The 27,482-nt window shown below is 46.4% G+C and overlaps 1 protein-coding gene across 1 annotated transcript in view; it reads right to left on the bottom strand.

Annotated features, from left to right (window-relative positions):
- Nucleotides 1-18,900, bottom strand: part of LOC146816604 (cysteine-rich venom protein TEL1-like) — a 313,131-nt gene extending 294,231 nt beyond the window's left edge. The window contains exons 1-2 of the mRNA XM_085609534.1: nt 18,754-18,900; nt 7,738-7,851 (exon numbers count right to left, since the gene is read on the bottom strand). Coding sequence (XP_085465660.1) covers nt 7,738-7,851; nt 18,754-18,900 — 261 coding nt within the window. The remainder of the gene's footprint in view (nt 1-7,737; nt 7,852-18,753) is intronic.
- Between the last annotated feature and the right edge of the window lie 8,582 nt (nt 18,901-27,482).

Raw genomic sequence — 27,482 nt, 5'->3', positions numbered from 1 at the left:
GTCCCACCAGAAGTAACGTTGTAGGAGATGAAGAGTCTTCGTACACCCTGGATGACCTGCTATCAGCGACTCATGACACCATTCGAAAGCCTGGTGCTACAGCGCCACAGACGGAACAAATAACCGGTCTCTAACAAAAGGCAATCCTCCCTTCATTCGCCGGTCCGAACCTTGTTCCTCCCATTGTAGCCATTGCACCAGGGTTCGTTGTTTTCTTACGGTGTTCAAGAAGGTGTCCGCTCTGATCCCACATATCACCTTTTCTGGGGGAATGATGGCCTCTAGGACTTCCCTACGAGCCGGATGGTCCCCATTTTGTCGAGATAGCGAATCAGCTTTTCGGTTCTCCGAACCCGGTCTGAAAGTGATGACAAAGTCAAACCCTGCAAAAAACAGCATCCACCGCATCTGCCTTTGCGTGAGGTGCCGGGCTGTTTTCAGGTATTGCAAATTGCGATGGTCCGTATACACCGTTACTGGGTGCATAGCCCCCCACAGGTAGTGCCTCCATTCCTGAAACGCCTTTCTCACAGCTAGCAACTCCTTCTCGGTGATCGTGTAGTGTGTTTCAGCCGGGGACAGTTTCCGAGACAGAAATGCTATGGGGTGCAGTTGGCCGGACAGCGCTTCCCGTTGCGAAAGAACCGCACCCACTGCTATGTCAGAAGCGTCTGCTTCTACTATGAACGGTGAATCGGATCTGGGATGCTGTAGAATCGGTGCGGTGGTGAATGCTTGTTTTAACTCACAGAACGCCTGCATAGCCTCTTGAGTCCATGAAAACTGGTGACCTTTTCGGAGCAACCGGGTAAGAGGAGAGACGAGCTGTGAGAAGTGAGAGATAAATCGCCTGTAATAGTTAGAAAAGCCCAGGAAACACTGTACATCTCTCACTGTCTTTGGTATAGGCCACTCCTGTACAGCGGACACCTTCCTCTCAGCCATACTCAATCCTGAAGGACTCAGGATCACTCCCAGGAACTCCACTTTCTCAACATGAAATTCGCATTTGCTCAACTTGCAAAACAAATTGTTCTCTCTCAACTTCTGTAGTATCTGCGAAAACATGTGTGCTATGGGTTCTTCGTTCTGTGGAATATATCAGTATATCGTCTATGTATACCACAGCTGTTTTGTCGATATACTCCTTGAGAACGTCATCGAGAAAGAATTGGAATGCCGCTGGGGCGTTACACAGCCCAAACGGCATTACTCTATACTCAAAGAGACCGTATCGCGTCTTGAACGCCGTCTTCCACTCATCCCCCTCCCGTATCCGGACCAGGTGATAGGCCCCCCTCAAGTCCAATCTTGTATAAATGGTTGACTCCTTCACCTGGTCCAGCAGGACCGGGATGAGCGGAAGAGGGTAACGGTTGCGAACCGTGTTTTTATTCAAGACGCGATAATCGATGCACGTCCTCAAGTCGCCATTAGCCTTCTTGATAAAGAAAAGAGGTGACGCTGCAGGGGAGCGGGAAGGTCTAATGAACCCTATTTCTACAAAGTGTTCTAAGTACTTTCGCAGATGTTCTGTTTCCGGCTCTGATAAGGCATACACCCTACACGAGGGCATGATAGCCCCAGGGATTAGCTCTATTTGGCAGTCATAAATGCGGTTTGGTGGTAAGTCTTCCGCCTTACTCTCGCTGAATACGTCCCTAAACTGGGCATATACTGCGGGAAGTTCCGTCTCCTTCTCAGCTGCCGTGAGAATGTGATACCCATGGGTGAGGGCAAGGAGATGTGTTCGGTGCGCGTTAGCGCATTCCTCTTTACAATACTCTGTCTCGAAGTCCACCGTTTTTCTCTTCCAATCTATCTTGGGATTATGAGTTGTTAACCAAGGCATCCCTAGAATCACCTCATACTGGGGAGCCTCGATGATATTCAGGGCTACTTCTTCCACATGATCCCAAAGAGGTCCCGGTTTGGTCAGGGTCAGTGCTTCTGTAACCTCCGTGATAGGCCCAGAAATGAGGGGTTTCCCATCAACCGCCCATACCGTTTCGGGACTAATTCTCGGGATGCGCCTCAACCCCAGCCTCTTCACCAACCCGCTATCCACGAAATTCCCGGTGGCCCCTGAGTCAACCATCACTCTGACCTCATGGTCTTGCGTTCCCACCGACAATCGCATGGCTAACAGAACGTGTGATTCAGAAGCGACTGATTCTATGACCGCCAAAGAAGGCAACTGTAACGCTCTGGGTTCAGATACCTGTACACTCTGTTCTGGAGCCAGAGCGTCTGGGAGGGAGGAATGCATCGTGGTCACCGCCACTTTCTTCATACCCGCGAACCCGCTCTTCTTGGGTTTTATGGGGCAGTCCCTGACATAGTGTCCCTTCTTGCCGCAGTACATGCATAACCCTGCTAGTCTGCGGGATTCTCTTTCTGCCCTAGATAATGGGGCCCAGATAGCCCCCACCTCCATGGGTTCCGGCTGGACCTCAGAAGGGGTTCCAGCGTGTCTGCTGCCCTTCTCTGGTCTCTCTACATGGGCATACACTCTCTCTCCCCTTCGTTCCGACAGTCTATGATCTAGTCGCAACGTGAGATTCATCAAATCCGTGTAAGTGGAGGGCTGCGGATCTATCTGGGCCAACACGTCCTTCATGTCATCGCACAAGCCTTGGTAATAGAGGGACATCCTTTTTTCCTCGGGCCATGCGGTTTCAGCTATGAGACGATTAAAAGGGGTCAGATATGATACCAAATCTTGTTTACCCTGGCGGAGAGTTAACAATTCTCGGTCAGCCGAGAAAGTGGTAGCCCTTCGATCAAATACCCGCTCGAACTCGCTACGGAATGCGTTCCAATCCGATAACAGAGGGTCGTCGTATTTGACCAAGGGCACCGCCCAATTGGCGGCGTCCCCCGTCATATACGAAATTGCAAAAGCCACTCGTGAATGGTTAGAGGGAAAGGAAGCGGGTTTGCAAGAGAAATGCAAGGCTATTTGCGTCAGAAAGGTTTGGATCTTGAGGGGATCCCCCGAGAACCTCTCCGGGCTAGCCAGGGGTATGGGAGGAGACACGTTCACCTGTATAGGCGATGAAGACAGAGTGGCGTCAAACTGATTTCTACCCTGGCGATCCACCCTGTCTCTTAGGGCGGCCGTTTCTGCTTTTGAGGCGGCCAATTCCTGTTGCACTAACAGGAGAGCCTGCAACACTTCGTCTAACGACGCCATGCTCGTGCTTTATTCGAACCCACAGGAGTGTTTTCTTGGGCGCGTAATTCTGTCACGTTCCACTGTGGCTCCGGCAGATTCGAATGAAGCACAAGGGTTCCACCTCCCAACGTCCCCGGCTCTGGTTCAAAGACACACAGAGTACCAGGGCAATCAGGCGAGGGACTAGGAATGTAAGGGGTACAGTTGATTTAGTGGGAGTCCTGCAAAGTAATTACATGAAAGAAAATACAACCAATCACAAGGTAACCTACTCTCAGTTAAGTCTCACTAAGTGTTGAACCAAGTGTGTCTCTTCAGGCACGCCATGCACTCTGTATTTCTGGAGCCTTAACCTCAGACTCGAGAGGATCAGCCCTCTCACATACCAGCATGCTCTGTCAGACCGTTCTCTCCCCTTCGTTCCCTCATCAGCTTCCCCTTAACGCTACTAAGCGCCAATATGATTTATACACATGAGCTCTAATCCCAACGTCACTACTCCACCATTGAATTCATGTAGCGTTGTATATGGGCTTCCCCTGTTCTCGACAGAACGGAAGTAATAGATAAACAAATGTCTCGTAATCCTATTCCATATTTCCTCCTAGCTCCTCTGGCCAAACAATACTGTCCCGCAATGAGCCTCCCTTCCCGGGTTCCAGAGATACCTGATTCCTTCCCGGTTCCCAATGCGTCTCCTTCGCCGTCCGACGGAACGCTCCTGCTCCCAACCTCTTTGCTTCCAGCGATTGAGAAACGCGGCGACGCTTACGTCAGCGTCCCGCGTGAAGTTTCTTAGAAGTCGGAACTGACTTCCCGAAGCCGCGTACCTCGCGGCTAACCTCTGCCACGGCCAGGTACTTGCTTCCACAAGGGTGTTAGACGCGAACACCCGCGTCGTCCTTCTCTCCGATGAGCTTCCTGATCAGCCTCAAACCACCTTCCAGTATTACGCGCCTCGATTGGCTCGCTTCGCTCGTATTTACCCTTTCTTGGCCACGCCTCCTTACAGCCGGGGATTCTGGGGGATGTAGTCCTCCTTTGACTGTAAAAGCGGTAGGCGCCCTAGATCCGCGCCTGACACTGGGATTAAATTAAATCTTTTGCCTGCGTTGTTTTTTAGATATACTTGTGAATGGGCAGTCTTCACTCTGGTCCCTTTCAAGTTATTTAAGTTCCTGAACTCTCCCCAACTGAATTTTCAGAAAGGAAATGAGTCATATACCTCATACCCATGTCTACATGCCAAAATGCCCAATCCATTACCTATGCCCTGGGAGCAGTTTTCACATCTAATCATGGTAGGGGCAGCTGCTAATACATCTACTGAATAAAAATCAGTCTTGATCCTCATCCAATGGGAATAGTCCTGCACTAACTGCCAGTCCAGGTCCTCCCTGAACAAGAACTCAAGCAACCCAGACCGGGTTTCACCCTTGTTAGTGCTTACCAGCTGGAGGCAGCTAGTGGCATAAGACTTGCCTTTAATTGTAGTGAGCAAGTGAAGTGAGTGAGCCAAATCTCTTCCACGTTGGGTTTATAGGGGTTCTCCCCCGAGGATATGTTGAAAATTAAAAGGGCCAAATAGTGAATTAAAAAGCACAATGTTCATATAAATTGCGAGAAAGCAATAGCTTCTGAAAAAGCAATCATTAAATAATTAAGTTCCTTTGTGGTGTGCTGGGCCAATGGAACCTGACCCTTTGAGGACTTTACCCATTTTTTTTCAAAATTTGCTAAGGGTGCCTCAAAAACTTCCTTCCATTTACCAAGGCCGGGATTTTGTCATAAGTGCCTCAATATACAAAAGGTGGCCTTTTCGGCCAAACATTACATAAAATAATCCGGTGCCAGAAATTTGCCACATATGATCCCCATGTACTATGGGTGATCCTTATGTCTAAATTATAAAAACTTTAGTTTTGGAATGTCATGGCCAGCATTTTGCCATTGCTGCCCCTCTCCTAATGCCATAGTTGTCCTCCATTATGCCAAGAATTAACTCCAATGTGCCAGTGCAGTATTTCCTGCAATGTGCCAGCAATAAGTGTAAACAAGCGCCCCTATGCCAAGAATTCTATCCAGTATGCCAGTGGCAGAGAATTGCATAGGGTGTCCCCACATGTATGCCAGTTTTTACCTCTAGTGTGTCAGTGCCAGTATTGTGTTACAGTTGTCTGTCATGCTATGAATTACCTTAGCATACCAGCTCAAGAATTTTGCCATGGTTACATCGATGAGCCAGCAATACTACTATATTCCAGGACCACCATCAGGCACATGAGAGCAACAAGGCTAGTACTTACTCACATTCATTCCTACTCACACACACTCATTCATTCTCACTCACTTGCACACATTGCCTTGCACTCATACAGTCACATTCTCACTCATTTATACTTAATATCACTCATTCTTACTCTGAATTACTCACTCGCATCCATTCATATTTACACTCATTCAACCTTACTAATTCTCACTCATTGTGACTTATTCATTTCCAGCTATTGATTTGCACTCACTCACTCTTACTCACAACCAGCTAAAAATTAATACCTTCTGGTTCAATGTATTGCATTTTTGACATTTTGGTGTAATTTTATTTAATTACCTTTGCTCTACCTATCTAAATTGATTTAGGATTTTGATTGTGTTATTCTTTCAATTTATTATACTGCATAAACACTTTACACTTGGCCTCTAAATTAAGTGTGACTGCTGTGTGCAAAGCTACCAGAATATTAAGCACATGTTTATTTAGTGACCGTTTTGGTTCATCCAGACAAAGATTTTGATTATTATTTGAGGTGAGTGTTATTTGAGAACTTTGCACAGTGGGATTTACTTATGCTAAAAGGTAAGTTATAAGTTATGTAACATACATATGGCAGATTAAAATGCAGACTTGGGTGCTTAACTGATGTGGTGCTTGGTATGTTATTGTGGGATCTTCTCTACAACCTCTCTTCACGCCTAGAGATATTAGTTTGTTATGAGTGCTTTGATTAGCATGCTAGTGAGATCATGTCTGTAAACTGCCATGTATATAATGAACCATGAGGGATCAAGTAGTGCAGCTGGTACATGAGTACAACTGGCCATTCCAAGCTAGACTACTGACTTAGGGCCTACTTTCTGTGCATTTTGGCTTGCCATGGCCCAACCATGGCCTCATGGCCTCATGGCCTCATGGCCTCGTTCTTGTTGTAGATTCCCGCAGCGTGGGCCTGGTTTAAATAGTTTTGCCCTGGAATATTTGGAGTTACAGACTGGCCATTGTTGGTACAGTTGACCTTTTGGGAATAAAACAGACAGACTGGGGCTTCTGAAATGCATTCGGTCTGCCTCTGTGGTGGTGATTTTTTCTGCAATTCTTGTCATATGACAAAGTGACAATAGTGCATAGTGTCACCTCGTTAGAATGTGTATGCTTTCGCTTTTGGTTATCATATTCTACACATTCTAAAAGTGAAATCTAGAACCTTAGTGGACAGCTGCTAGCTAAATAAACATTGAGACCATATTTAGGGAATTTCATGCTGCTTTCAAATCCCCACGGTGTGTATCAATCTGTTTAACAGGTGGTATGGATTTAATGAAGGACAACAAGGAGGGTCACTCACAAGAAGCACAATTTTCTTTATCTTTCCACTTTGAAAAATAAACACAGACAGAAAATAATTGTTTTCTGGTCGTATTTATCTGTAGACACCAGTAAAAATGGAAAACTGGGAGACTTACTTATAATCTGTTCTTTCTCATTAAATTCAGACTGATATATTTGCAGCCTATTTGGATTAATTCATCTAGTGAATAGCAGTGATTTATTGTCCCTTTGAAAATTCATGCCAATGGAAAAATCTGTTAGATTTTTGTCGTTGAGGTTCATAAATTGCCGTCAGATTTGTGTTTGTTGCTTTTTTATCTTATTCAACTTTTTTGGTACTCCCTTATGCTTTGCAGTTGTTCCTTTGATAAAACCTGACTACTGTGAGCCACAACTGCCCAGGACTGAGCTAAGGTGTTATGAATGAACCTAGCTGGATCGGATATGGGATTGTGCCTGTATTAGACTGTGAGATTGCACAACCACACCATATATTAAATCACTTTCCTCACATCATTCCAAGATGGCAGCCCACATGCCAAGAGTGCCTGAGCAGTGGAGTGGGGGGTTCCCTATAACAAGTTGGTTTGACTTCTGATCAGTGCTACATCAACAATGATGTTGGAACTCCTTTGTCATTCACTGCAAAATGTAAAGAGACTTAAAACAAGCAATGGTTGAAGGGGACTAACCATAATTACACTCTCTTTGTTTTTGACTATAACTGATGACATGAGCTTGATAGACAGATAAAGGTGTGTGTACCAGACTTAAAAATATGGTGTCAAACATATATGCATATGTAGTACTGGGATCACAGTAGCACAGGATGCCTTAAAACACAATTCAGAATAATAGCGCCGAAATATAATGCATTATTTGTTCAGACAATTAATATTGTAGTTCTAAATTACAAAGGCAATTGTATTTATACAATAAAATCCCGTATTACCATTTTTCGCATATTAGTTGCAGTTGGCTTTACATGTCTTCTCAATTCGTTATGTTTGTTAACAATCTCATGCTGAACAAAAGCATGTTTGGTATCCAGAAAACGTGGCAGATCCTGCAAAAATATCATAATTGTAAATGAATTGTAAATGAATAGATGATCAGTAAAATTACACATCACCTATATAAAGCACACTATGCTCCGTTGCCACCCGTTATTTAAAAACGTGAACTCTTTGATGTGCAGTGCTTAAGTTGACATGTTTTATTCACGGAATTATCAACTCAATATTATGAAATAAAGTTATTTGATGTTTAATATTAAGTCATCTTTCTGGACAAGTAAAATCTAACTATCAATATGGTACTTTGGACTCTTCACACACAATCTCAGTTGGATTCAACAGCAATGATACAAATTCATTATTAAGTGTACATGTAACATGGCGGTATTGATATTGACTTGTGAATATAGTGTAAAATTACCATAAAAACCCAAAAGTCTCTTTTACTTATTTTTGGCATAGAGCAGTGCCGCAAGCCTTCCTGCAGCAAACCATGAAGAGGCTTTTTCAAAAGTTTTCAAAACTGACCCTCAGATATTGCAGGTTAGACATTGAAAATCAATAGCCTATCTGGCTGAATTCTGTCAGCTCCTATTCTGAGAGACCCTGCAAACCCAATGATGTGGGTAACAGCCATCGATGGGTTTACACAAGGGAGTATTTCACTCAGAGCACTTGGCACTTGAAATCATGGTGATAGTAACCTGAAATACATGGCAACAACATGTGAGAACCACTGCAAAATACAAACTCCCGTATAATATTCCCACAGGTCTCCAAAAATCTGGAGTATTTCTGGTCCCCTGGAGTTACAGATTCCTCTGCTATTGAGAACTTGAGATAGGGGCAAAAATACCCAACAATAATCGGCCCAAGGAGAGGGAATCAGGAGTTCAAATGAGGAACAGCTTTTAATTCTCATTTTAGGACCATCAGGATAGTACAGCATTTTATTTTTATTTCACAAGTCAACTTTTATTAGCGATATCACACAATTTCCTGTTGCTTTTTAGGGCATTTGTATTTTGACTATCAATGGAGGTCACTATGCTCATGACATAATTACAGAACAAGAGAATTTTGACTTTGTATTCTTACAAAATATAAGTAGCTGGAGAAAGGTCAAAGATTGTGGGCACTCTTGGAGGCCTCTTTTATACCTGTAAAAGGACAGCTACATTCTAATCCTCCTCTACTTCTCTATGCCCTTCCTCTAAAGACACAGCCATTCAACCTGAGGTGGATCTTAAATGCTGAAATAAGTGCAAATGAATGCTTGTACCTAAAGTGACTTTTAATTTCCTGTTTGTTAAAAATTGGGTTACTGGTTGACTGGGTGTGAGCCCTGGTTAAGCAGCAAACACAATACTAGTCAGGGTAATGCACCAGCAAACCCCAAATTAATGTGCATTCATATTCTGGTTGATTTGCTCAAAGCAGTCAGGCATAACTGAGAGGCAAGGTGTAAAGTAGTTCTGCAACACTTTACATAGTAAAGTAGTGAAGACACCACACAAAATATCCAACACCAGGTTTAGAAAAATATAGTAGCTTTTAACAAATAAACAATACCAAAATGACAAACATCCATTCAGTGAAACTGGAGATATTGAATTTGAAACTTTTAGGGTAATATAGCGCCGTACAGCACACAGCACCAACAAGGAATATCTGGTCATTCCAGACCAGGACAAATCACAAGTTCAGGCTGACAACGATGGAATATGGACTAGCTACAGGGACCCAATTACATCTGCTGAACAAAGTACCTTAAATCCTAATTACAGAGAGTTGCATGGATCGGAGGTGAAGAAGCATTGCGCAGTCGTGATATGAAGTACTGTTGCACCACTTTCGAGGATTCATTTGATGGGGCTTGTGATGCAAAGCCCAGACACTAGGGATGCGGCAAACACCTGGCGACACAGTGGTTCTGGGGGGCTGTGAGGCTGCAATGTGGAGGCGGGCGTCATCGAACTGCTGCCAACGTGGGATGTGATGACCTGGGTTGAAGATGCACCGCACCATCAGCGATCCATCAGTTCTGAAGACTGCAGAGCTGATGCAGACCTTCTGCACTGGGCACAATCCATCCAGAAGCAGAGAAGAGTCAATTCGGCTAGAGGATTCATCACTTAGCCAAGGAGATGCTTTAGTCCGGCTCGAGGATGCGCTGCTCAGCAGAGAATTAGCTCTTGAAGTCACTCTGAGTTCTCAGTTTAAGAGGGGCAGGTCCAGTTCTTCTCACCCAGGCAAGAGAGCTGCAGGTCAGCAGATTAAAGCATAAATCCAGCAGTGTAGCAGTCGATCAGAGTAGCAGTCCTTTCAGCAGCACAACAGTCCTTCTTCCTGGCAAAGTATCGACAGGTCCAGAAGTGCACTGAAGTGGTGGTGTCTGAGGTCCCTTTATACACAGTTGAGCCTTTGGAGTGGGGAGAAACGTCTAGAGACATGCCTTTGAAGTGCACAGATGCCTTGCCCTGCCTGTCCCAGTTCCTGACTAATTACTGGACACAGCCTATTTAGGTGTAAGTGAGGCTGAGTCCAAATCCTCCCTCCCAACCTGTCAGATAGTCCACTTAGTCACACCTAAGCTCAATTTGTGTGTGGCTGTCTAGGGGAAATACACAAAGTCAATCTGCCAACTACAGCCAGTCATGTGACCAGAGACAGGCTGCAGAAACTATCTGGCAAAGGCAAGAAAATACCAACTTTTTAAAAGATTTTACTTTAAAATCTGACTTTACCATAAGTTAAGATTTTAAACTAGGATTCTAGAGACACCAAACAAGGAATTGTATCCTGCCATTCAGAAATTACACTTATACAATGTAATAAGGTAATCCATATGTTATCCAAAGAGAGATATAGGCTTTACAGTAGTGAAAAACGAATGTAGGAGTTTTTCACTACCAGGACATTTAAAACTAAAAGGTACATGTCCTGCTTTTTAAATCATTGAACCCTGCCCTCTTGGCTCTCCAGGGCCTACTCTGTGGGTGACTTATGTATTAAAAATGAAGGTTAGGGCCCAGCAAGAGGTTTAGCTTGCCAGGTCCACATGGCAGCTTAAAACTGCACACAACAGCTCTGTAATGGACATGTTTGCAAGGCCACTTTAGTGGCCCAATCAGTGCTGCAGGCCCACTAGTAGCATTGAATTTACAGGCCCTGGGCACAGGTAGTGCGCATTACTAAGGATTTGATTGTGGATAAGCTAATGTTGCCATATTTTAGGGAAAGAGCACAAATACCTTAGCACTGGTTAGCAGTGGTAAGGTGTGCAGAATCTTAACGCCAGCAAAAATGAAGTCAGCAAAAACAGGAGGTTTGAAGGCAAAAAGTTAGAGGAAACCACACCAAGGATGCCAGGTCTGTGCACTCTGATAGGAGTCAGACAGGGAACACGCTTGTAATTCAAAAAAAATCTTTTTATTTGAAGTTGTTTGATAAAAACCACCGGCACACAGCCAATGCGTTTCATTCCCTAGTGCCTTGGGAACTTCATCAGGGCTGTAATGATTGTAAAAAACTTGACATAAATACACATATATAATACATATACATTAAAAATATAGAATAGAAAAATTTATCAGCAACACAAAGCATAAGAAAAATCATAATGAAGAGACCCAGAACCAATACAAAAATGAACCAAACATAACAACAACAACCAAAAATGAACACACCAAATTATACATATCATTTTAACAAATAAAGACATATCATAATGCAATTTAACCACAAATTGAAACACATGATAGAAATGAAATTTCAAAAGGTGGGAGAAATTGACGTTAAGGCAAAGGGGGCTCTTTAGTGTCAGATATCTCTAGCACCATAGTAAAGTCTCGACACATAGAACCAGAATAACAAGATTTGAAAGAATAAAAAAGTAATGAAATAAGATTTGAAAGAATAAAAAGAGGGGGCGTGGATACCAGATCCTAACACTTGCAACAATATTCCAAGGCTAATGAGTAATAACCTTTGACAATCCAAAAAGTGCCAGAAGTGCCCAAAATCATTTAAAAAAAGGAAAGTGAAAAAGGAATAGAAATATGAATAAAAAAGTGGAAAAAGTGAAAAAAGTGAAAAGAGTGCATTGTGGATCCCAAATGAGGCATGCATACAAAAGAGAAGATCACAGTCCTTGTGGCCATAGTACTGCATATGAGGTTTATGTGTTGTGATAGGCAAACGCACTGCACTAGTTTCTCAGGTCCATGCTTAAGTAGCTCACCAAGTCCTGGCTTGGAATTCTCATTATTGATGTCCTATTTATCTAATTATTAATTCAGAACAAGCACCACACTGAAGAGACTTAAGCAGGACTTTTCTGATGAAACTGGGTATGTGCATGCTAATTGCCACTATTCTCAGAGGAGACAATCAGGAATGTAACTTGAACAACCTATACAATTTTACCTCAGCCAAAACACAACCTCTTCTTAGAAACTAACAGGACTCTCTCCTCTTCCCTATTTTTGCTGCAGTTGACAAGGTACCTATCCTATCTGTGACCTATGCCAACCCCAAAAGACCAGCTACTGAGAGATATGAATGGCTCCTATCACAGCTGGTGGTGGTACTACCCCATACTTCTTATACCAATGCAACAATATCTCATCTGTCCATCAGATTTATGAAGATCATTCTGATAGGCTGTCTATCCTAGGAACATTCTGTCATCGAAAGAATCCTTCCAACAATTAAGTGTGCCATAGGACAGTGAGGGATTGCTCCTGCATAAAAACATGCTGTGTGCACTAGTTTGGTTATGAGGTGCTTCCAGTGCACTAACCTGCCTGAAACTTAGATGGTGATTGTTGTGGCTAGGTTTCATGCCACACATCAGGTACAGCTTTTGGTTGTTGCTCTATAACCTTTATGGGGTCATGCCATGGTGTATCCCTATTTTTACTTCTTCAACCTTCATTAGAAATTGTGTTTCTTGTTGGTTAGAGTATGCACCTAAGCCAGGCAGAACCAACAAAGCTAGTTAGGGCAAGTCAGTTAGACACCAAAAAAAACCTGTGGTCACCCTCTGGTAGCTTGGCACAGGAAAGCCAGGCTTATTTAAAGAGGTAATGTGTAAAGCAACACAATTAATACACCACAAAAGAGACTGCACACAGGCCTATATATCAAAATATGCTTTGTATATTGTATATATCACAAGACCAAAACCTACATGAATCATAAATGCTTTACCCATTATGCATGAACCAGAAATACTTTGTACCCTAGGCAAGCGTCCAACATTACAGTGCATATACTTTTAAATGTATTGCTCGTTATTCTGGCCCAGGCAAAGTAAAACAATGAAAATCACATTAGTAGTGCCGGTAATGTAGACTGTCAGAGTAAATCACACAACTTACAATGAGAACATAGGTCATGGAAGCACCTGCACGCCTACTATACAGGATACGGTAATAGTGGCAGCACAGTCCACATGCCCTGAATCGCCACCCACCGAGGAGGTATGTAATCATACACTACCCTGCAGAATCCCTGCCTCTCCATCCCTCATCTAAGAAAAAACAATATTGGAACACAGGACGGCCCAGTGGGGCTTCTGAATTTTGATAATAGCAGTCAAATTGTAGTTTGTCAGCCTACCATGCGGAGTGGGCTGAAGGACAACCTGTTGTGTGGAGGGCCTGCAGTACGGCATTACAGACCACTGGGAGGGTGAACATCACTACAAATACCCAAAAGGCTGGGCGAAGCATTAGAGGTGAGTCAGCGACTGTGGGTGTCCTGAGGACGGGAGGAGTGGAGACCTGCCATGAGCCACCTCTGGACTACTGTGACAAGCAGTGAGAGTGGTACATCTAGCCTCACAAAATGATGCCCCCCCAATGGAAATGGCATGGTAGAGGCACCTGCGGTGTACTTCGGGAGTCTGGGCTGGGGACCCTTTGACTGCTAGTGGACATTCTCAAGCCCTCCCCCCTTGGACAAACAGGTGAGTGGAGGGGGTCCTTGGCAGGGATATCCCACACTAGTCCCATGGCGCAGGGCTTTCATGGAACGAACTTGGAGTGCAGAGCAGCCCAGGTGGAGGAGAAGAGCCCGGGGTGCAGCAGCCCCATACTCTCCGGCCCACACCTCCACTGTGTGAAACACTGACCATCGCTATTGTGGGATCTGGTGGTGGTGTGTGTGCTGTTGGGAATGTCAGGGCTCCGATGAAGTGTGCTCCTGGCTAAAGGCATCAGACTATAGCCTGTAAAGGACCATGGAGACTTGGTTGGTGTCCTCTTTTCTGGCCCTTCACTAAAGTATCTCTTGCCTGTGATTGCCTGATATCAAGTAGTGACCCCGGGTATGAACTCGGAGGCCTTTGACAAGTTACTCAGAAGTAAGCTAATGCAGTCAAACTCATAACTGGGTGGCATAACATAGCGTTATGCATGTTGTTACCATTTATCACACCTGGGCTAGCAAACCTCTTGATTGAAAAATTGTCTTGGTGCATAGGCAGCAAGCTGGTCCTTGGAGGTGATGAAAAGGCGGTTCGTGGAACCTCACCAGTAGTTACAACAGCGCAAGTGCATGGACTTTGCGACTGGCTTCTACCCTGAATGCCAAAATAGGATGCTCCAAAGGAGCCGGTGCTTTATTTTATTTAGAGTCCAAGCCTTACCAGGCATTGACTATATACCTGAAGTGAGTGCTGAGGTGAGCACGTATTGGTTGACTGTACTGCGAACTGAGTGCCGCCTAACCTTGGGCTCATCATGTTGGTGAGGGACAAAGTGCAAAAAGGTGTCCAAGCCAAAATAATTGTTTCATGTACTGTCACGAGGCCTGTGCACTCTGGTGGAGAAGCCGTAGGGCCGGGTTGGCTATGAGTACCATGACCAGACTCAGGGCACCTCTGATATACTGGCAACCCTATGGGACTCCGGAGTAGCACTGAAAACAAAAATGGACTCTATGGCCATAGACCTAAACTAACTTCACTTTGACCTGCGCAAAGTTTTGGAGCAAGTCACTAATACTAAGGCAGAGGTCACTACTTTAAAACAGCAAGTTAAAGAACTTCAGCTTACGGTTGAAGTTTTAAAATGTAGCACAACACAGACAGAGGAGTGACTGGAGGACGTCAAAGGATGCTCACAAAGAAATAATTTTCCCTTTCTTGGGTTTCCTGAGCAATTGGAAGGCCCAGTGGCAGATCTCTTCCTGGAGGACTGAATTGCCACAGACCTCAAGCCTAAGAGGCTTTTAAAGTTTTTCTCCATCGAACGTGTGCATCGGACCTTGGTGTATGTGCCCCGCCCTGTTGCACCACCACATGCTCTTATTGCCTGATTCTTTAATTATAGGGATAGGGACTCAATACCCCAGCATGACTGTGCGCGTGGCCCCTCTCTTTATGGAGATAAAGCCATCCAAATATTCCCTGATTATACGAGGAGGGTCCAGGACCTCCAGAAATCACTTATGAAAGTAAAGAGACATTTACAGGGGCACAATATCAAATATGGTCTGCTCTTACAGCCAAAGCTCTGTGTTCAATATGAGGGCAACGTGTTTTTTTTATGAATCACTTTGGGAGGCAGCCGACTGGCTGGAGTTCTTTGGGTTAGTATTTGGAGGACAATCCATTGAATGGAGAGAACAGAGATGCTGAGGGGCATGTTGATCATCTAGGAGGTGCCCAGCATCTGCCACCCAGCTAGGATCTGAAGAATATGGCAGGAGGTAAATGTATCCTGGTATTCCCGTATGGTACCTGTTACACCCGAGATCCCTGGTTGGCTGAGGTAGGTACCTTAGGCCAAGTAGGGACCCGCGTTCCAACGTCAGGGAAAGGAAGGTCACCTTCTTATATAGCCTAGCTCACCCCCTCTGTAGCTTGGCACGAGCAGCCAGGCTTACCTTCAAGGCAAATATGTAAAGTATTTGCAACCACGCTCACAACATCCCAATGATGACACCACAAATAGACTCCACAAGAGTTTTATAAAAACAATTATAAACTTTATATAAAAAGATATACGATAAGACCATATGATATAAATCCAACATATGCGTATTTGTAATATTCCTCCTGGCCGGTTGTTAGGCCAGCCAGCCCTTGTAAATTCTGGTGGTATTAATGAGCACTTCTAAACAATCTCCTGTAATCCTAATATCATGTTATACAGTTCGTAATGCTAGAATCAGGCACGTTTGCAATGTAAAAATACTGTAAGGCGTAACGCAGCAATCAGACACTCTGCAATGTAAAAAGAATGCAATGCGTAACGCAACAAACAGGCACTTTGCAAGGTAAAATAATGCCATCCGTAATACAACCACCAGGTGTGTCGTAAGGCAATGCGTAATACACTAATCAGGTAATTCATTATGCTGGAATAATGCAATGCACAATATGCTAATCAGGTAGTTAGTTATGCAGAAACAATGCAATGCGTCATACAACAATCAGGTAGTTCGTTATGCAGATATAATGCAATGCATCATACACTATCAGGTATTTTGTTATGCAGGAATAATGCAATGCGTAATACTCTAATCAGGTACTCCGTTATGCAGAAATGATGCAATGTGTAATACAACAGTCAGGTACTCCATTATGCAGAAATGGAATAATGCGTAATACACTCAGGCACCGATCACTGTGCCTTAGGCGGTCTCTCCGCCTCTCCTTCTGACTTGCAGTCAGCCTCTCAACAGTTGCCCCCAACACGGGTACGATGTAATCAAAAAGTGCAGCTCCACACTCCGGTCCCTGTACTGCCACTCCCTTGGCAATACGGGCTGTGATACAAGCCGAATAAGAGGCTGGCGCTGCTGGAACAAAATAGAGGTCAAGAGCGTCTCCCTCCGAGCCCGCGCTCCGCCCCAGGAGTCGACACATGTTACCTGGGGGGTGCAAACTCACTCTCCTTGAAAAAATACCTGCTGAATATTGAACTGCACGTTATGTTTGTTTTAATTGTTTTTAGTGTGTGTCCTTGTGTTTAAATCACCTGAGTCACATCTGGTTGCTAACTTCTTTTTGCCATACATTTAGGCTTCTTCCTGATTTAGTGGGTGGAACTAGGTGATCGTTAGCGCTCTAGCGCTCCTCTCTATTTAAACTACCTGCTCGGCTCGCCGCGAGTGGACGCGTTGAAAAATTACTTGCTGAATATTGAACTGCACGTTATGTTTGTTTTAATAGTTTTTAGTGTGTGCCCTTGTGTTTAAATTACCTGAGTCACCTCTGGTTGCTAATTTCTTTCTGCCAGCGCCCCGTTCCACCATGGGTTCTCCCGATTGTTGTGGAGGGCGCCGGCATACATTTAGGCTTCTTCCTGATTTAGTGGGCGGAGCTAGGTGATCGTTAGCGCTCTAGCGCTCCTCTCTATTTAAATTTCATGCTTGGTACGTGGCGCAGCGGACGCGCCGCTGACGTGCCAAAGGCACGCCTAAGGCAAGCCCGTCTGCCCCTGTCCGCGCCACGACCGTGCCAGGGGCCAGGGATGCTGCCCGTCCTACCTTAGATCTTCACCCTAGGAGTTGCCACTCTAGAGAGGGTTTGCTAAACCTTCGACCGGCTGCATTGCCCTGTCCTCATATTTGGGACCCCAAGCTTCTCCCCAGGAAGCTATACCAAGGATGCATGGGTTGCAACATCAGCTGGAAGCAGATTAGTAAGAACTGCCCAGATATCACTGCTTCTAAGTTTCCCTGTAATCAGATGTTTGCACATGGCCTTCTTCTAGATGCCAGATCTATTATTAAAAACAAAATAGCTTTCAGAGATTTTATTTCAGCTAGAAAGCCCACTTGGGTTTTTGTTACAGAAACCTGGGCGACGGATGCTTCAGGCCCCGACCTGGTAGATGCTATCCCTTTGGGGTACACTTTGTCCAGACTTGATAGAGATGGTCGGCGGGGAGGAGGGTTGGGAATCCTGTATAAACACTCTGACTACTCCCTCTGACTCTTATCAGGCTTACTATTTTTCGATCAATCTTCACCCTACGGAAAGCTTTTCGGGCATTTAATACTACAGACTACCGGGACATAGGACATCCTTCAGTCAGGACTTTAGCAAATTGGCAGAACCTTATCTGGATAGATCCAACATTACGATCTTGGGGGATTTTAATTTTCATTTAGAAAACACCTCCTGTAGGGATACTCAAGGACTCTTGGAAACTCTGGGCTGCTGTGGGCAGAAGTTTCACGCATATTGCGGGGCATATCCTCAATGGGGTTTTTTCTAATGATCCTAGGCTAAAGGTGGGGCAGCCAATCCCCCTAGCCTGGTCTGATCATTTTGCTGTCCCGTTTGATTTATACTTTCAGGCCTCAATATCACCTGCCTTGAGTGATAAGAAACTAGATGAAAGAAGGAATTTTAACCATATAAACAAGGATGCACTTTTGCATTTCCTTGATAAGTTGGAGCCCGCCAAGCAGCTTGACACCAATTCCGCTACCGCGGAGCTATCTCAAACTCTGACAGCAGCAATGGATTTCCTTGCTCCAGTCAAAAAGCATTATTCGGCAAGAATAAGGCCTTCGGCTCCCTGGTTTACAGAAAGACTTAGAATACTGAGACAGGGCTGTCGTAAACAGGAGAGGTTGTGGCGTGCTCAATTAGAACCCCCGGAGAGGGAACGACATAAGCAATGCCTGAAAGAGTATAAGGCAGCTATTATGGAGGCAAAGAGATTATACTTTTCCAGGGTTCCCGCCTCCCTGAAATCCTCTAGGGATCTTTTTAAGATCATTAATTCCCTCATCTCCCCGCAGGTATCTGATCCCTCAGAGCCTTTGCAGGAACTCTGTGACAAAATATCGGATTTCTTTCAAGCTAAAATTTCCGAAATGTATGCTCTGTTGGAAATAGCGAACTCCAGTATTAGGTCTGGATTGCAGACATCTATTCCCTCTGGTGAGGGCCTCCCCTTGTGGGAGACCCCTAGGCTCCTTACTTCCCCCCCCATGTCCTTGGAGGTGACGGATAGGCTCCTGGATCGCGTCAACTCAGGTTCCCCTTTAGATTCTTGTCCGCTCAAGGTGTTAAAAAACTGCCGGTAGATTGTGATTCCTTTTTTCATGAAAGTCATGAATGTCTCCATTTCTGAAGGAGTTTACCCGTCATTGTGGAAGATAGCGGTAGTTAAACCACTATTGAAAAAACCTTCTTTAGACCCTGGTGAATTAAAAAATTTCCGACCGATCTGCCTGCTTCCCATCCCTGCCAAGATCTTGGAGGCCTATTTAAATCTCCCTCTCAGCACATACTTGAAAGACCATCATCTCCTGGATGGCTCTCAACATGGTTTCAGGAAATATCATAGTACGGAGACAGCCTTGATGGCAGTCTTTAACAATATCCGGACTCAGGTCGATGCTGGCGGTACTACTCTTCTGGTGCTTTTGGATCTCACCGCGGCCTTCAACACCTTATCTCCTCATAGGCTGGTGGCTCGCCTTCGAGAGATGGGTGTCGGTGGTACAGCTCTGAGTCTCCTTGCCTCCTTCCTTGGTGAACGTGAACAGAGGGTGAAGTTAGGCCAGTTTTTTTCAGCCCCTAAAGCTCTGCAGTGTGGTGTCCCTCAGGGCTCTTCTTTGAGCCCTACACTCTTTAATATCTACGTGGCCCCACTTGCAAATGTGGTGAGATCTTTTGGGCTGGAGGTGTTGTCCTATGCAGACGACACCCAAATATTGGTCTCTATTTCACATACTGTAAAAGACTCGGCCCTTAATTTTAGGAGCTGCATGGAGGTAGTTTCCCTCTGGATGGTGGAAAATTTCCTGAAACTGAATGGAGAGAAGACCAAGGTCTTGATCTTTGGGAGTGATCGGGAAATCTGGTCCAGTGATTGGTGGCTGGCCACTCTGGAAGTCTGTCCATGTCCAGTTTCTCATGGGAAGAACCTAGGGGTGATTGTGGACAATGCTCTCTCTCTGAGGCTGCAGGTAAACAGGACCTTTTCCACCTGTTTTGGTATCATCAGGATTCTTAGAAAGATCTCTCACTATCTTTCTTTTGAAGCACGCAAGCAGGCAGTTGTGGCCTTGGTAACGTCATGACTGGATTATTTTAATGCCCTTTATTTGGGCATTATTAAAAGTTTTATCCATCGGTTGCAGATGGTGCAGAATGCGGCGGCCAGGTTGTTCTTGAACCTTCCTAGATATCATTCAGTTACAGCCTCGATTAAGCTTCTGCACTGTCTCCCGATGAACTATAGGATCATTTTCAAGATCTTATGCCTGACTCATGAAGCCTTCTATGACTCTGGTCCTGAGGGCATTAAGTCGATCGTTTTTCATTATGCTCCCACCAGATCTCTTCGGTCCTCGGACAATAACCTTCTTATTGTTCCTAGGTTCAAGAAGGCTAAATGGGGTGGCAGAGCCTTTTCCACTATGGCGCCCAAAATGTGGAACTCTCTTCCATTGGAAATTTCTAGCAACAGCTCGCCTCCTATATTTCGTAAGGCCTTAAAGACCTGGCTCTTTCGTTGTCCTTCAGTATGAGCAGGATCCTTTTTTTCCTCTCGTCTCCTGATGTTTTGCATCCAGCGCCTTGATGCCCTTGGGCTAAGTTCGCGCTTTTACAAGTCTAAATTCATTCATTCATTCATTCCTCTCCTTGTCCAGTGGCTGGGCCTCTGATGCAAACTTTTTGAATTTGGCAACAGCGGGCTCGGCCGGTGACTCAGCTCCTCTGGGACTGCTGGTCCGGGCTGCTACAGTTACGAAGATCTCAAGCTGCCACAGAGCACAAGAACACAGCATCGCTGAGTCTTCCTTAAGTTTTGGGTGCACGATCACTGGGCACTCCACACACAGGTCTCAGGCTGCATGAAGAACACACAGCAAGGGTCAGTCCTATCCTTCAGTCTCTTCAGTTGATTCTTCCTTGGCAAAGGTCCTCTTGACCAGGAAGTAGCTCCATGATCAAGCCATTCTCCAAAGTTCAGGAGCTTCATCTCTCATAGTTATACCCCTCCATGGCTTTAAAGACTTTGTGTTTCAGAGGGCACTGACCCCTGTTCAAACTAGTCCTGGGTGCCTCCCTGCAAGTGACATCTTTCTTCCTTTGATTAGTGGGGGTCTGGGTTCTCAATCACTCAGCAGGAGATGGGCCAATTGTTTTATGGTACCAACTCAGGCCTCTTCACCTCTAGGGGCTTCTCCTCCCACTACACTCCAGATGTAGGTCAGCCTGTTGCTGTATCACCTCCTCCCCTGCGTCAAGACATTCCCCAGATCCTATCGCTTTCAAATCCAGACAGTCAATCCACAGCCAGGCAGAGACACACAGAGAGGTTGAAGCACAAAAACTCAGCCACTTCTAAAAGAGTGGCTTCTAAACACACAATGCAAAAAACACCTTCATAAAAAGATGTGTTATTACATTGTGAGTTCAGGCACACTAAACTTCACCTTTCTATCTTAAGCCTTTGGGAAGACAGTCTGGAAAACATATTACACAGCCTCCCCATTCTGTCCGATTGGCAAGATGGCATTTCAACAGTGAAAAATGAAATTAAGATTATTTCACTGCCAGGACATGATACACAGCTTAGTACATGTCCTACCTTTCACATGCACAGCACCCTGTCCAGGGGGTACCCTAGACCTACCATAGAGGAGTCTGATGCGCATTGAAAGGGAAGGGTAAGGTCTGGCAAGTGGGTGCACTTGTCAGAACAACTTGGCAGTTTAACAAACTGAGCGCAGGCACTGCATTGGCAGGCCTGAGTTCCCTTTTTAAGGCTACTTGTGTGGGTGGCACAAATAGTGCTGCAGGCCCACTAGTAGCATTTGCATTACCAGCCCTGGCACACATAGTGCACTTTACTAGGGACTTTACTAGTAAGGCAAACATACCAATCATGGACAACCAATTACCATTACACTTTATACAGGGAGCACTTGCACTTTGACACTGATTAGCAGTGGCAAAGTGTCCAAAGCATCTAAGTTGGCAACACCATGTCAGAAAAAAGGTCTAGGGGGAAAGCAAAAAGTTTAGGGACTTTAGCCAAACAGGGCCAAGTCCTACTGTCACGATATTCCCACCCGGGACCCGATGCGAGAAGAGGAGGATGACCAGCTACCTCCTTATGTCTCTCCTGTACTTTTCTTGCAGTCGCCATGGGATACGCTTGGCCAGGATTGTAGCGGTCCCTTTAATCCAATACCTTCCCACTTCCTGGAGGAGCAGACGTCCCACGTGACGGGGTCACATGCGCCTATAGACTCACAGGATAATGAGGAGGCAGCCTTTTTAACCAATGTGGAGACTGAGGAAGTCGTCACGTATTGGGACCACGGATGTTACGGGTTCAGAAGGAGCCAGAGTGGAACCGATGAACAGAGGGAAGATGCTGATCAAGCCCCGCTGCACTACGAAGAGCAAGGAACACCGAAGCCTCAACGCAGCCATCCAGGGAGGAACCGCGAACGGGAGCCGGACCCGATCCGATACCACGAGAACGCCAGCCACGCTCAATGGGGAGCGTGGCTCCCAGAGGTACGTGCTCGAGAGCGTGGTTGGTTTCGCATGGGGTCTCCCATAATTGTCCATAGCGCAGGGGAGGGAGGAGAACCCTGAGACATTAACTCCCAGGAAGAACGTTTTGTTTTCTTCTTTTCTTTTTTTTTGTATTACACAAACGTTTCGTATGGTATTGGTGACGGTTCGGGTGTTCTTCCCTCACTTCTTCCCCCTGATCACGCAAGTGTTACAGGATCTCAGAGTGACGGCTGTTTCTCTCTTCTTTGTTTTTCATTTGATAACCTGACCTCAACCTGCCGGAAGTGGAGGACAAACCATTGGGAGTATATCCAAATCCTAACGATAAGGAGCCACAAAACTGGATGGACTGTCCTTGACTTTTCCTTTTTGTTTTGGCTTAAAAGAAGATTGAATAAAAGTCTTCCTAGCCCACTTATTGTGTCTGTCTCTGGCTGAATACCCACACCTACAGTACCCTGCAGGTGGACTCTGAGACTGATTACACAGAACTACTTCTCGCAGCTGTGCCTGGTCCAGAGTGATGGAGCTGGAACGGGCTGACTGGAGGTTGGCTAGATGTTGAATACCGTTGCCTCTTATGGTACAGGTATCAAGGTTGACGTAGCGACATCAGACTCTGGTTGAGGCTAATAAACTCTCAATGCTCTTAAGGGGGCTGATAATGTTTTCAATCTGTTCTGTTTTGCAATGATACTGGGATGGATGCATTACACCCCTTGCTGCAAACAATCCAGAGACTGTGCCGGCACTGATTGCTGAGCTCTTTCTGGGCTTGTGGGCTGCGTGGGTCTAGATTTCCTGGACAGAATTTACATTGAATACTGTAATGATTTTCTTACATAGTTGAATTATTGGGGCATGGGAGGAGTCTGGGGCTGGCTCTGCTTCCTCGTGTCTGTTGTTTGTGCCTGGAGGGATGTGTGACCAATGCCCGTGGATGGGATCTAGGGAGAGGGGTTGTTTTGTTATGTTGCTTAATATCATGTTGTGGCTGTTGATAATCCAGGGGCGGGGGGTGGAGCTTCTGCATTTCATAGAAATGGTCCCCTGGCTCCTGGGATATATCCTAGTAGGGAAGAGTTATTCACACTAAACGCTCTTATAAATCATGTCGGGGGGCAGGTATAAATTGATCACCTGGAATGTGCTAGGTTTGAATAGCCCACAGAAAAGAAGTAGAGTGCATGCTTACCTCCACAGGTATAATGTAGTGATGGCTTTCCTTCTGGAGACACATTTATGGGAAACTGTATTGAAAGTCTGAGGAGACGTTGGAGAGGGCAGATCTACAACATGACCTATTCTGGCTCTGCCAGGGAAGTCCTTACAGAGGTAGGTCCTGTGGTGTCATTTAAGATTACAGGAGAGATCCTAGATGGGGAAGGCATATCTGTTGTATAAGAGGGTACTCTAGATGCCCATGACCTCTGTTTCATCAATTTATGCACCTAACATCGATGATGGAGCCTTTCATGGCAAGGTGCTAGCAGATGCCCAGGTCCTACCGACAATTAAAGTAATTCTAGCAGGTGATTTCAATTGTGTATTGGATGGCCAGATAGATAGGGCCCTCCCTTGACTTGATACCAAGCCCGAATGGCATTGGCACTTCGTCCAACAAAGATGAGCTTGACTCTTATTTACAGCTGGCACCTCTGTCACCCACATGCACTCCTATATTCCTGTTACACCCCTGTGGCAGATAGACATAGTCCCTTAGATTACTTCATACCTGCAACAGCAGTTCATAGGGTACAAGGCACACACTATCTGGCCTGCTATACGTCACCATTGTTGGTCGCTTACTCTCTGGAAAGGCAGAGACCTTGGGTGCCCTTGTGGTGGCTTACTACTGACATTCTAATGGATCAGACCTTTAAGACCACTCTATCGGAGGCCCTCTCCCAATACTTGGAGCACAGCTGGAACAGCACCGGTAATCGAGCGATAGAGTGGGACGCAATGAAAGTGGTTGAGCATGGGGATAAGGCAGGACAACTGCTGGCTCGATTGATAGGGTCCAAAACTGAACTGCACCCCATTCTAGAAGTTGATTAGCACACATACAGTTGGCCGTCAATAATGCCTTTGCATTACGTCTGCGGGAGGTGTATAAGGAAAGCTGGCACAAAGCTACAGCTAATACACTGGCCAATATCTTGGTGGTTGCCGTTCTCAAGTCTCTCTCCAGGAAAACGTGAGTTATTGGAGGCACCCCTGGAGCAACAGGGATTTTTAAATGCAGTGAGCTCACTGAAGTCTGTTAAGGCACCATGGAGCGATGGGCTCCCTGCAGAGTTTTATAAACTCTTCCCTGATACCCTGATAGATAAAAATGTGCCTGTATTTGCAGAAGCTCTGGAGAGAGCCCTCCTCCCAGATTTACTGTGGGGGGCCATAATCGTAATGCTACCAAAACGGGGTGGAGACGACTCTCCATGTTAAACATGGATCAAAAGATCTTTAGTCACACCTTGGATGCTAGGTTACTCCCACATCTTCCACGACTGATCCACATTGATCAGTCAGAATTTATCCCACAGAGGAATGTTGCGCAACCTGCGCTGACTGGCTCATGTGCTACATGCTCCACAACTGAATGGAGACTCCCATGTACTTGCCTTTCTTGATATTGAACAGACGTTTGGTTCGGTGCGCTGGGATTATGTTTGGGACAGCCTGGGATTGGGTGGCACCTACATTAAGTGGGTCCAGCTGCTTTATAGGCCCCCAAAGGCCAGCTCCGATCAGGACTGTGTATATCAGAGGTCATAGATTTACAAAGAGGTACTAGGCAGGGATGCCTCTTGTCTCCAAAATGTTTGCCAAAGGGATGGTGCCGCTGGCCTGCAGACTTAGCCCGGCCCTGCATGGTTGGGGAATACAGATTGACGATAGGGAGCATGTAGTGTCACCATATGCTGATAATGCCATGATTTATCTCAGACAACCTGATATTTCAGGCCCGCTATTCACATTATGCAGGCATTCTGGGAAGACTCTAATTTTCGGAATAATCATGCTAATTTGGCCCTGTTCCCGTTGGGACTATTACTAGACACCCCACCGACCAGCTCCCTGAGGCGTGCCTGCCCTTGAAGGCAGATAAGATTACATTTCTCCGCACACACGTTACACATGGGCAACAGCGTTTCTTAGGATGTGAACATGGGCAGAGTGCTGCGTCATCTGCAGTCCTCAAGTGCATTTTGGAATTACCATAAACTTTCTCTGATGTGTAAAATTGCACTAATTATAATTGTGGTATTACCCCGGTGCTCATATGTCTTACAGGTGGCTTTGTACAAGATTACTCAGGGGGTATTTTGAAAACTCGATTCCCGGTTAGTGGAGCTCCTCCGTTAAGGTAAGAGGTGTAGATTAGGCCTCAAAACACTTAAGAGAGTGGGACAAAGGTGGGTTTGGAGGTCCCAGATCTGGAGCTCTATGACGTTGCAGCCCAGCTGCAGCATGCCGTGCGCTGGCTGGATGGCGAACCTAATTGTGAGGGATCTTACTTCATGGCACACACAATAAGCACAAGCTCGGAGAATTGTTACTATGTGGTGAGCTCTGAGAACACTTTCCACACTTGATCCGCCTTATGGGTAGACTATGGGACAAGATGGTACACCAGGTAATCTGACGTATGTCACATGCCCTGGATTTAGATATCTGGTTTCCTCCCCCTTTTTCCCAAATTATAGATCTTATGGCTGTTGATAAATGACAGACGGGTGGTTGCATAATGTTATTGGACCTATACCTGGAGGGATATTTCGTCACCATGCAGGAGGCAATGGAAACCTCTGCATTTGAGGGGGATACTTCTTACAGTATGCCTTAATTGCGACCACAGTGCTCCGCCTGCGGCCCACATACCCGGATGCCCCTGAACCTTGACGCACACTGGTCTCTTTAGTGTCTATGGCGGGTGGATGTCGGTTCATTACATTACATGTTGGCACATTTTATTCAGGGCGCTACGCACAGAATGCGGCTGCCCGAGGCGCCCGCAGGGTATCCTAAGGAGGGCGGGCCTCTAGTGCCAGCAATGCACCAGACCACCCCCCTTCTTCTAAGTGTGGGGACCCCTCGGGGAGGAGTGCCCCTACTCTGGCAGCCAGGGACTGCAGCGCGCGTCATTTCCGGGGCGTGAGGAACGGGGGGTATATAGGCCTCCCCAACCCACTGGCCTTCCTCTTCGGCGCCTTGGACATGCCGTCTTGGTTGTCTCGCGTCGGCTGGCGTTGGTGCGGCTTCTTTACCCCCCGCTGGATGCGCTGTGTCTGCAGCACGCCCCAGGCTTCATGTACCCAGGACCAAGGGGTCGGCGGCGTGCCCGGTCCATGGCACCAGCCACGCCATCTAGTTTCTGCTGGCCTTTATGTGTTCAGATGGGCCTGGTGATCCTGGGAGCTGCAAGTGGCGAGTGAATTGCCCAGCCCCCTGCCTCCCTCCACTTTAGGTCCCTTGGCGGTGGAGTTAAGGCTCCTCAGCCTGGCCACTGCCGGGGCTGCGGCCGCCGGGGTAGGGAGAAGGGGTTAGGACAACTCCCGGGAGCACATGGCAGCATCCGTCTCCAAGTTTGTGGCCTGTGCTCTGCCACGCGCTCGGCGCTGGCTAGGACCAGGCCCCGCCGGGTCCCTGTGGGTGTCGGTAGGGCTTAGGGCGGGGGCGCAGGAGTAATTTGTGACCGTGGCGTGGGGAGAGAAGGCAGCGAGCATAGGAGTAGGGGCTCTGGGGATATGGTGCCCTCTGCCGGGCTCGCGACCCGCTCCTTCCCTCGGTCTGTGCTCTCCCAGTGAAGGGGGGGTGATCATGCGCCCACTCTGGTGGCTCGATGGGCAGACACGCCGTCTGTTTGAGTTGTCCATCTTGTGGACGCATCATCCCTGTAATGCACCCATCCTCCCCTGGGGGGGGGGGCTTGGGGTGTTGTGGCCGGGCCGGGTTGAGCGGCGGGGGTTGGGCTTCCTCTACGGTCTATGTGACGAGTTTGGTTGGCCACGTGGTCTGGGCCATGAGAACTGAGCGCAGTCTATGGGGCTGGGCGCTGTGGCTAGGTTTGTCGGGGCGTCTGTCCCAGTGGAGGGCCGGTTGTCTTGTCGGCGTGTCCGGCCTCTGCCGCGTGCTGTGCTTGGGGGTCGGAGGCCCTGG

The sequence above is a fragment of the Triturus cristatus genome, chromosome 6 (genome assembly GCF_964204655.1).
Source record: "Triturus cristatus chromosome 6, aTriCri1.1, whole genome shotgun sequence".
In the NCBI taxonomy this organism is placed as follows: Eukaryota; Metazoa; Chordata; class Amphibia; order Caudata; family Salamandridae; genus Triturus; species Triturus cristatus.
Note: the sequence above shows the minus strand (reverse complement) of the source record. Positions and strands in the feature narration are given on the sequence as shown.